This window comes from Anoplophora glabripennis, unplaced genomic scaffold (assembly GCF_000390285.2).
Source record: "Anoplophora glabripennis isolate ALB-LARVAE unplaced genomic scaffold, Agla_2.0 scaffold163, whole genome shotgun sequence".
Lineage (NCBI taxonomy): Eukaryota > Metazoa > Arthropoda > Insecta > Coleoptera > Cerambycidae > Anoplophora > Anoplophora glabripennis.
The window spans coordinates 67,270-79,474 of NW_019416302.1; the positions used below are offsets into that span (position 1 = coordinate 67,270).

The 12,205-nt window shown below is 30.8% G+C and overlaps 1 protein-coding gene across 1 annotated transcript; it reads right to left on the reverse strand.

Moving 5' to 3' along the window:
- Window positions 1–1,797: 1,797 nt before the first annotated feature.
- Window positions 1,798–11,357, reverse strand: LOC108903515 (acidic leucine-rich nuclear phosphoprotein 32 family member A). The gene is made up of 5 exons (XM_018705731.2): window positions 11,019–11,357; window positions 10,362–10,525; window positions 9,928–10,140; window positions 9,583–9,863; window positions 1,798–2,314 (listed from the first exon to the last, which is right to left on the reverse strand). The coding sequence occupies exons 1-5, from the start codon at window positions 11,064–11,066 to the stop codon at window positions 2,268–2,270; spliced, it is 753 nt and encodes a 250-aa protein (XP_018561247.1). The 5' UTR covers window positions 11,067–11,357; the 3' UTR covers window positions 1,798–2,267.
- Window positions 11,358–12,205: the final 848 nt, after the last annotated feature.

Consider the following 12,205-nt stretch of genomic DNA (forward strand, 5'->3'; position numbering starts at 1 on the left):
ATATATGTGTGTTATGACATTTTTTCTTCATATTATGTTTATTAAACATTTTGATGTAGAAATGAAAATTTAATCAAAATAAAAGAAAGCCGTTCGAATTGGACCATATTTTGTAATTTTAATTTTGAGCGATTAAAATAATGCAATTTTTTTCAAATCAGTCACTTTATTTCAGTTGCTCTGAATACCAATTATTCAGACAAATTATTAGAAAGGAAAATTCAGTTTGGCGTCAACTCTTAAGCATTCATTATATCTATACACAGGGTGAACCCAATAATTGGAATTTGAAAACAATCCCAGGAAATCTGAAAAATTCCCCGACATTTCCAGATCCACCAAATTCCCCAATGATCCCAGTGTGTCCAAATTGGTATACTTACACCCTGCATTTACAAAAAAAAAAAAATTGTTTTCTAATGCTCTCCTTAACTTGAAATCGGTTTACTTTATTCTGGTGAAGCCGCCCTTGAAATGTGACAGCCCATTCGCCTTGTATACTATTTAACTAGAACTTTAAATATTGTTCTATATTATTATTTTATTATTAAAATTTCACATTTTTTTATCCCAATGGAACAAGTAACTATAGTTTCTGTTTGATAAAATTGTGACGTTCAATGCATTTTTACAATTACGCCTTTCTGCAGCAAAAGGAAAAAACCATATTTTGTTATTAGCTCTCGTATTTATTACTTTATTCTAAATGTGTGTAATGATGCTAATTCAAACAAATTTTTCTAAAAAAATCCTATTAAATGAAGTTAAACAATGTTATTTGATACCAAAAATGTAGGTATCACACAACAAAACTCCTAAACTGCCGGTGTTGCGGACAACAACTACTCTATGGACTGCACGTTCCCAATAACCAGTAAATAGCTAAAATTATCTAAAATAAAAACTTAACACTAAAATATACCTAATTAATACAAAAATTGATACCTGACATAAGTATTAAAGTTGTTAAATAAATCCAATCAATCAAATAAATATCCTGCATTCTTTCTATCCTATTATCATCCTTGACAAAAACAACTGCTACACAAGAGGTTTTTTTGTTTTCACATTTTACCTGAGACCGTTTCATCAGGCAGCTTCCCTTATACATAAATAATATAATATAAAAAATAATAACAAAGTCCATGAAAAAAAATGACATTTTGAAACAAGTGACTGGGATGTCATTTGTTTTTAACAAACCAATGTTTATGCTTTTTATTAAATTTCTTCTTAAAAGACTTATTTTTATATCAAGTTTTGCACTTTTTTCTAGGAGTTTAGTGTTTAGATAACCATAATTTTGTTATATTAATATTTTAATTATTTCCCTTTAGGGGAGGCTGCCCGATGAAACAATACCAAGTAAAAAGTGGAAACGAAAAGGTCTCTTTGCAGCAGCTATTCTTTACTTGATTAGTCTTTGTCAAGGGTGATAGTAGGGCAGCATGAATACAAGATATTTCTGCGAATTATTGCATTTTTCAGTATATCAATTATATATTTTTGTATTAGTTATATTTATACTATATCAATTTTAATTATGGATAATTGTTTATTACTAGCCATTTAATAGTTATTAAGGGCGTAATTCACTGCTAGTCAAGGCACGTAGTCCACAGAGTAGTTCTTTCAGCAGTCTGTGAGGTTAGATATCCTTCGCTCGCCTAGACTTCTGTTATCGAAGAACATCGCACGATTTCATTTGACAGTATTAAAAAAAATAAAAAATTGAGTTTGTCCGAATCAACTTAATACCTTTAAGATGGAGAGAGAAAAACAAAAGGAAACTTAGGATCGCAGAAATAAATCTATATTAGAATTTGATTTGAAATTGGCGGCATAACACAAAATTACTTATATATAAAAAAAACAAATAACTTAGCTATATGTAAATGTAAACACCCTAAACTACTAGACATATCTATAATGGATGTACAAAATATAACTATTCCATCATTGACTTACATTTTTAACAACGTCTGGCTGCTACTTTACAACTATAATAACTCTAGAGGTATCTTTTTTCGAAATGTTTCTTCCGTTTCGGGGATGGGGTTTTTCAGGTAAATTTAGAATATGTAAATTTAGCAAATTATTATTATTATTATTATAGACACACCAATGTTTTTTTTTCTTTTGATGTTTATTTTTGTAAAGTATGAAACCACAGCCAGGGGCGACGATATAATTCGTCTCTTCTCACCGTGTTGGAGACACTTTCATTGGTCAGTAAAAAATGTTCATATCACTACTGTCGACGCATCTTAATTTTCATCGCCGTCTTCCAATTTCCGCTTTTTTCCCCTTGCGACTGCAACAAATAATCATGGTCAGATGAGACATAGAATTTCCAAATTACACTCTCTCCTTACAATTCTTTAACAAACTGTTAAACTCTTGTCTCTAGTTATAGTCCAGGAGAGTTAAGACATAAAATTACTAGGAATAATATATGCATACTTTTTACTCCGTGATCTTTTTATAGAAAAGTGTAGGTTTTGAGGTCAGACAACATAATATGTCACACACGCAACCACCAGCAGCAACAACATACAGCCTTTTTAGACATGTAGACATAAAAACTGCCAATATCTCAATGAAGATTTTTTCGAAAAAAGTTTCAAATAAATGTACAAAATATTTCCTACAAAATTGTTCCTATGAAAATTTCAATTTTCCCAATAGTTTTTCCGTATATTTTTTATTTCAAGAACAGATTATGTTGATATTAATATTTTTGAGCCAAAATAATGATTGTCATTTTTAAATAACAAAAGTGAATTAGAGGAAAGAAAATTCTTGGAAAATCTTATGAATACAGTTTTCCGAGGTTTGAATATTTATGAGCATCAAACATATCATTTTATACGATTTTAAGAATGTTCATTACCAATTATTTATGTACTTTTTAATATTTTCCAAAAAAAAATCTGTTTTTTTTGAAATTTGTGATATAATGAAATTGAAAATTTAAATTATCTGGAGCTGCAAAGGTGTAACAAAAAAAATTACAAAATATTTTTTATTTATTTATAATTAAAAAAACAACTTATTTATTTATTTTAAACAATTTTTGATGGACTTCCATATACAAATTTCTTATGTAAAACTGATTTGTCGTTGTTACAAAACCAAATTTTTTGGAAAATATTAAAAAGCGCATAGGTAATTAATTGTAATGTACACCCTCGAAAACCTATAAAATGAATACATTTGATGCTTATAAATATTCAAACCTTGGAAAACTGAATTCATAACATTTTCCAAGAATTTTCCGCAATTTTCTTTTCTCTCATTCACTTTTGTTATCTAAAAATTAATTGGCCATTATTTGCATCCAAAATATTAATTTTCACATAATCTGTACTTCATTTAAAAAATATATGGGAAATTATTGGGAAAATCGAAATTTTTCATAGGAGCAGTTTTGTAGAAAATTTAATTTTGAACAACTTATTTGACTTTTTTCGAAAAAATGCATTTTCAGATATCGGCAGTTTTTAGTCAAAAAACGCGAAAAATCATATACATATATGCTATATCTTAAAACCTACACTTTTTTTATAAAAAAATCTCAGAATAAAAAAGTTGGCTCATTTTTTCCTTATTCTTCTAGACTATTAATTCAGTGGCAGCTGCCAAACATTAGTGGTTTTAATTGGAAAAAAGTGGCACCGTTCCTGAAATTTCTTATTTCTTCCATGCCTATCATTGAAAACAGGTTAATGAAATATCTTCTGGGCCTCCTAGATCCTCACATTTTCATAACCAATTTTTTGATTTTCTTATGGACACCATGCTGGATTATTGCACAATTAAATGAAGCATTAAATTTCGAGTTCAACAACAATGTATAATACTTGGGCGAAGGGATTTTATCAAAGGGCAAAAAATTATATGAAATATTTTACATTTTTGTTTAAAAGTAAACAATCAATTATTGCTGTAGATAAGTGCTCAAGTGTTTTTATCATTTGTTTGTAATGACACAATATTCAGTAAGTGAAAAGACAGATATGTACGTTTACATGAATTGTAACAGAAATTCAGTGGCTGCATCACGTTATAAAGGGATGCATCCCCAGAGAAGGCAATCAAATAGGAATATTATCCAATGTTGATAATGGAACTACATATAAATAAAATTAATCTCTTGGTATAAATTAACATTAATCCAGAAGGACCCAAAGATAGGTGGAATTAGAATGTATTTTAAGTCAGACGTTCAAAGATTTTTAAGAAAACATAAGTATCGCGATTTAAATTTAAATTAATGAAAACATTGCAGCCTGAAAATAACCAACGAAAACTGGAATTTTCTGTTAAATATTATGGACCGATGACCATATTTTAACTTTCTACGAAATGATTTTAAAGAAATTCTAGATAAATGGTCTCTTGAGAAATTGTGAATCTCAAACTGGTTTCAGCAAAATGGGGATGGTCTTGGAGAAATTTTGGAGGATCTGTAAATTATATGATTTATGATAAACCAGTCCAGTGTATTGAAGAATTGCGAGGTAAAATAACAGAAGTGCTTCAATCAATTCCACCGGAAACAATTCAAGATTCACGAAGAAACATGGCTCGCAGAATAAATCTTTGCATCAAATAGATGGGAATAATGTGAATAACTTATGTAATTTAAATTTATTTGTTTCTGGCTATTAATTATTAATTTATTAGTAATTTTCCATAATAAATCGTAAAAATGTCTGATTATTATACCATTACAAATAAAAAACAAAAATATCTGAGCACTTATTTACAGCAGTAAATAACAGTTTGCATACTTTTAAACAAAAATGTTAAAAATCTTCCTTTGTTTTTTTCATGACTACTACGATCAAATCATAAAATTGATGTTTTTTGGCCTTTAATAAAATGTCTTCACCCAAGTATTATTTGTACACTAAACACCAGGGATCGGCAAGTAATTTTAGGTGGGGTCCCTATACTTTTGAAAATTTTTAACAAGGTCCAGAAAAAAAAAATTCATATTTGTTAGTAACTTTTTAATTTTAATTTGCACTCAAATTTAATCTGCTTACTAACCATTAAGAACTCAAATCAGTCACACAATTGTAAAATACTAAAAAAAATGATAAGGGTGGTACTGAAACTTAAAAAAAAATATTTTTTAAATAATTTGTTAATTTTATACTTTCAAAAAATTTTTGGCGGTTCAGTACTTTACCTTCTGCGGTCCAGACCTGGACCGTGGTCCACCAGCTGCCGACCGTTGCTATACACCCTCGAATTCAAAATTTAATACTTCACCTGACTGTGCGAAGATCCAATATAGGGACCATAAGAAAATCAAAAGTTGGTTATGAAAACGTAAGAATCTAGTAGGCCTGGAATGTTTTTACCTTCCAACAGATGGAACATATCAACTCACATACAGATAGCAATTTTAGTTGTTCTACTTTCAGTTTTTTCAGGATGGTGCAACTTATCTCCAATTTCTTTTCATAATCCGAAATGGCATAAAAATATGTAAGTAATTTAACCAATCCTGTATATGCATTTTTTACTTCAGGAGATACTAGCGGTGTACACCTTAAAAGTGATCACCCGTTTAGAGAATAAAAAATTAAAATGGGGTTGCAAACTTGAAGACCTCCAAAAGGGTTGAAAACATGAGAAATCGAAATAGAATTTGAATAATGCAGTGTCATGTATTTATTAAATTTTATTTTAGAGTAAAATTTAAATTGGTTTTAAGTGTCTTGTGTAGTGTAAGTGTATACAGGGTGTGGCGTGTATAATCTATAAAAATTAAACTATAGCTTCCTGATGATATTTGTAATAGAAAATTCTTATACAAAAAAGTTCTATCTTCACGTTTTTTTTTTTTGTAAAATTAAAGTTCATTTATTCTACGAAAATGAAGGCCGACCCCGTGTTATTTATTAAAAACTTTGGAAATGTTTTTATGGGACCCCGAGGTGCAACCTTATAATTTTAAGTCGGTATAATCTAATACTAGTAATACTAATAGAAGGTTAGGTTACATTGCAAAAAAATTTGTGCAGTCAACTGATTTTGTATTTGTTTTCATTATTCTTTTAAGCGTTAAAAAGTGAAAGATTCCAAAGAAGTTTTTATTTTGTAATTCCACGATAGTGACAGTGTAATTTTTATAAACAAGTAAAAAATAAGAATAGTGCCAAGTACATTAAAAATGTTTGTACACAAACTAGTTTTACAATGAACCAAGAAAACAATGCATTAACTATTTTCAAACGTGTCGATATGGTGTTAGTGTATGGTGCAGAGAAAATGCGCCCATGGCGACTAGGCTGTACCGGGAATGATGGCCACAACGTCACCCCCCCCCCCATGTGCAAATACAATCCTACAGTGCGTTTAACGGCTGCGAGATACGGGAAGTGTTATTCCTAGAGAAGAAGGACGTGGTCAGCAAGTGAACCTTAACAAAGACCCCACAATTAGTACTCGACGACTCGCACAGCAAGTAGGAACCTCATCTCGTACCGTCTCGCATCTTAAGACGACAGCTGTTGCACCCCTATCATCTGCAACCAGTTCAACAGATTTTACCCCCAGATTGTGATGCGTTTTTGCAGATGATTTTTACTGCAATATGCCAATCAAGTTGACCTTCCGGCTTATATTTGTGTAACAGATGAGGCGACATTTACCCGTGACGAAGTGAATTTCCATAATAAGCACATATGGGCCGATGAAAATCCTCACGCGATTAGGGAAACTAATTTTCAACATCGGTTCTCGGTAAATGTTTGGGCTGCCATAATAGGCGATGTATTTGTGACCAACATATGCTGACTTTTTGGAGAACCGGTTGCCTGAATTATTGGACGATGTAGCATTACAAGTTCCGGCACGCATGTTTTATCTTCAAGATGAGGCTCCTCTAGATAGTACTCGAGAAGTAGCAACACTTTTGAATGAAATGTTTCCTCAGCGATGGATTGGACGCTTTGGTCCTGTGCCGTGGCCACCTTGGTCACCCGATCTAATTCCAATGGACTTTCATCTTTGGAGTCACTTGAAGTTATTGGTGTACAATGCTCCAATTGCTACGCTGGAAGAATTGCGAAACCGTATACTTGAAGCTGCTGACACAATTGGGGGAATACCTGGATTTTGGGAAAATATTCGCCAAAATTGGGTGCGTCGGCGCCACGTAACTCATTGTACAGCACATGGACAGGACCGTCCCAGAGAAAATATTTTGATCCATAATTGAACCTTAATTTATGAAAAAAAAAAAACAACGCAAAAATAGAATTTTTTCGTATAAGATTTTTCTATTACAAATATCGTTAGGAAGTTGTAGTTTAATTTTTATAGATTATACACACCACACCTTGTATGTATAAAATTCTGTGAAAGATAAGTATGTACATAATATACGAATCAGGAATAGTTTTGACAACAGTGCATGGTGCAGCTCCCAATTGAGTGAGCGCTTATGTAAACAAACTTGTGATGTTTTTCTTAAGGTCGAAGGTAACTTCCTCAAGCAAATATTTGAATTTTCTTAAATTGATAACAACTGTCGCTTGTGGCAAAATTTGAATGTATGTATGTTTTTATACATTCGGCTGTTCCACACTCATGGCACGCAAAGCGCTTTTAACAAACTTAGATGGGGTTAGACGAGATCCTTCGATTAAGTAGCCCCTAAATAAATTTATTTAAAGTTACACCCTCTATATTTACATTTTTTTTTTTCATAATCAACCGACAAACACGAACAGGTTTTTTTCTTAATTTTTATTAAAATTTTATAGTTTGTAAATTTTTTCATCATGACAGTCCAGTTCCATTTTCATAATATGCCCACTTTAATTTTCACCAGCTACCATTCAGTTAAATGTATGTGTGTCCCCAGATGGGGTATCGCACTTTTGTAAACATTTCAATTGTTCATTTTTTGAGAGTCTTTTACTTATCCTGGGAAGCAACGAGCAGTAATCAAATATGAGATTAAATATACGAAGTGTTTATTTATTTTCTTATTGAATTAATACACCATATAGAGCAATAACTTTATTACATAGAACAAGTAATGTTATGGGTTTTATCAGACATGTATATATTCTTACACTCCGTCTCTCTTCCAGTCTGTACAACTACTGACCCCGCGACCGCGCAGCCACTCGAGCCTCATCGAGCTCACCCCCTCCCCACGGCACGGGCGCACCGCCACTATTCAAATGCCAAACAATTTAACCAACACGAAGTGTACAAAAATATAAAAAATGTTAAATTTTCGTTAAGTAAAGTGCTTTTATTATTTGTTTATTTAAACTCAAGAAATGCTTGAATATGGGTTTTAGCCAAGAGAGAACAATAATTATATTTTACAAATAAATAGATGCCATGATTTTTTGCCTGTTTTTACAAATATTTCAATATTTTTCCATGGCTTTGTGTTCATCATTTAAATCATGTTCAAAGTTTCATTTCTATTTAATGTTGCTGAGGAAATTAAAAAAAAAATTTGTAAATCGTTTATTTTTATTAATGTAATAGATATTCATGGATATTTACAATAACTTAAAAGTTTAAAATTTAGTTGGATTATTATTACATAATTGATTTAAAAATATTTATACTGTTTACACTAATTCCAAAATAAAAAAATATAAGTATATTTAACAATGTTTTTTTTTAATCTGGAGATGGGAAAAAAATTCCTGAAAATAAATCTATACATCTTTTTTCTGGAAAAATTTTACTTATGATTGTGGTCTTAGGAAATAATTAAAAAAATGTAATTAATTGAAATATCCATGGTAATATTTAAGTAAATTTAACTTACATATTCTGGAAAATTATTATTTTGCAGTACAGGATTTTCATTAAATTTAAATGTTTTTTTTTTTCTATAATTTTAACTGCATAAAGACAGTTAAAAATCATGGCGTCTATTTATTAGTGAAATGTGATAATTGTTTTTTCTTGACTAACCCCCTAATTTACATTTTTATAGTTTTCAGAAAACAAAAAATACTTAGCTTAAGGAAAATTCTATAAAGAAAAAATGTAAAAACACATACCTATTTCATTATTGTCCTGGCTTCAACAAAACATTTTGTCAACAGTAAAATCATAAGAGGTTTTCGTTTTATCGGATATCCACATGTTCATTGAAATATTACAAATAAAACGTTCTTTTTCGAATAGAAATCCATAACTGTATTTAGATATAATCTTTAATTCTGAACAACTTACTTAATGACGTTTTGACAAATTTTTAAGAATAACCCTACTTTACTCCTGAATAATTTTTAATTTTTTGGCTCCCTGTACGCTGTTCGACTTAGAACCATTTTAAGTACTTGGGACAGTTATCGAATATGCACCAACTTTTCAAAATTTTTATTTGCATATAAAAAATGTCCTCATTTGTCGCACGTTTAATGGCATATTATTGACTGTACATTAATAAAAAATTTTTTCAGCAAGCATCCTCCTACGACCATACTGGTTTGTACTATACTATGTATAGTGGTATAAATCGTATTCTCAAACGAATACTAAATGCACATAATAATTTCAAGTAATTAAAACCAGACTCACAATCAGGAGAAGAGGATGCAGGCGATTGTACATCTTCTTCTGTGCCATCCTCGTCTTCTTCCTCTTCAATCCCATCCTCCTCTTCTTCCTCTTCGCCAGCCTCATAATCACCTTCGTCTGAAAGATCGTCCAAATTTTCTGAATAAACAGCTCCAAGTCCTACGCTTTCATCCAAGTCTTCTTCCTCATCGGAAGAACTGTCTACAACAGAATCATCCTCGTTACCATTGACTTCCTCCTCGGCATCACTATCATCAGCTTCACCTTCGGCTTCATCATAACTACAAATACGCACAAATATAGTATAAAGACAAATTAACAGGTTCATAAGCGGTATTATATTACCCATCTAAATATTTAAGGCTGGGGATCATCTTGAACACTTTTTCCCTGTAATTTTCTACCGTAGTGGCTTCATTGTTGAACAGATCCAAGTTTTTCAAATATTTAAAATTCTTTAGAGGCTCCAGTGTTGCCAAGTCTTTGATTTTATTACCACTCAAATTTAGGTGTGTCAGTTTAGGACTTGTTTCTAAAAGATTCAAACCATTGCATATCCTGAAAATAAAAATCAATTTCCTTTGTTTCAAGTCATGCAAAATCAATACAAGTAAATTTAGTATTGGTACAAGCTTGTATTTTGGTTAAAATATCTTCCTGGGCCATAACACAGATAGAAGTTGCCTTAGAAATTGAAAAGGTACAGTACCTAGGTATATATATTGCCTATACATTTTAGTATGAATTACAAATCTAAACAGAAAAAGATGGCCTCTCACCTGTTATCACTTAATTCCAACTTTTTTAAATTCGGCAGTTTTGGGAATCCTTTAAGGGAAATAAGGCCAACATTAATTAGAGACAGACTCTCTAAGTTGGTAAATTCATCTGTCAATCCTACGATGCTTGTGCTTCGACAATTATCCAAATTCAATTCTTTGATCTGAAACAAGAAAACAAATTGCATTTAACTGATGCAATGTTAAAACTAATATTCCTGCTCCTGCATAAATATAAAACATATCTACCTACTGTTAAATATATATGAAATTAGTTAAAAGTATTTATGCAACCACCTGATAGGGTTATCCTGAAATTTGCCGCGTAAAATAAGAATTTCTTAAATATGATCATAAAAGAGGTAAATTTTTAACAAGTTAACACAAAAAAACTGTTCAAATGTCTCAAAAATCTTAAAAAGTTCATCGCTTCTAAGCTGACATTACAATATTTTTATATTTTTATGCCATACCAGTCATGTTTGCTACAATTTTACTAAATTATCGAACAAATAATTGAGCAAATATTATTCTACTACTTAATGTTTTAGTTTTAATATATTGATATTCTAACCGGCATCAAGAAAGTCTTCAGCACATGTATAAAAATGACGACACCTTTACTATTTACAATAAGAAAAATATGAAACTACTTACGTCGGCAGGGTTTTTGCCTCGCTTTTCTAATTCTATACGTTTCTCCATTCCAAAATTTATTTATGTTCAACACAAACGACACAAAACGCACACAAATATTAGTTGGATTACAAAACGTAACCTCGCTGACGAAGTAAGCTTTTACAAACTAACTCAAACCGCGAAGACAGAGGAACATCGATTAGCCACCAAAGCGTTTTAGTTTACAGCAGTTCAATGTCGCACTAGAGGGGTACCTACAATAACATTATACACAAAGGTGGCGGGAGAATTATTGACCAATCAACGCTGGTAATTATTTGTAGGTTATGGCAACTGGTTTACCGATTCGATTTTGTTTATTTACCGTTTATCAGATTTTCAGTACAATATTTAATTCATTGTACTATTAAGAGTTTCTATTTAAATAGAAATTTAATTCAGTATAATGTAAGTTCAGCCTTAATAAGATATGAGACACACCTACATAACTATCTCACTACTGATCAGTGGTACAGAGATGGTTTGAAAACGGTGGGAAAAGAAGTCTACCCGCCTAAATTTGAAATTAAAACCAGATTTTAAAAAGTGAGAAGTGTACACTGTTCTTTTAATCTCTACTTTTCTTATATTAATTACATGTTTTAAGTCGAGGTGACCGAAAAAAAAAAAATAGATAAATTACAGGCTACATAGAGATATTAAACAAAGTGTGGAAATTTAATTGACATTGATTGATTTAAATAAATATGTATCTATATGTGTATAATCTCTTTTACTGAGTATATGGTAATAAATAAATTAATAAAAGTGGGAAATTTGATTCACACAAATGAGAAAAAATGCTTCTAATTAGTTGTACATTTTTGTATAAAGCGTTATTACAGTTTATAGCACAATAATACGCCACTGTATAATCTATGTATAGTGCCACGGCCGTCTTCAACCATAGAAAAAGGATTATACAGGGTGAGTCATAATTCACTCCCCAGCGGCCGGATATATATTCTAAAATAAAAAATAAAACAGAAATGTATAATACTAAAATCTCGAAAGAGGAGCCGTTTTCGGAAAATTTTGTAAAGAAAAATTCAAATTTATAATTTTTTAGTTTAATATTAACACAATTAAAATCCATTTAAATCCATACAAAATAAGAAATAGCAAAAACGAAGATCCTTTCAGCGCAATCCAGATTTTTTTTATAA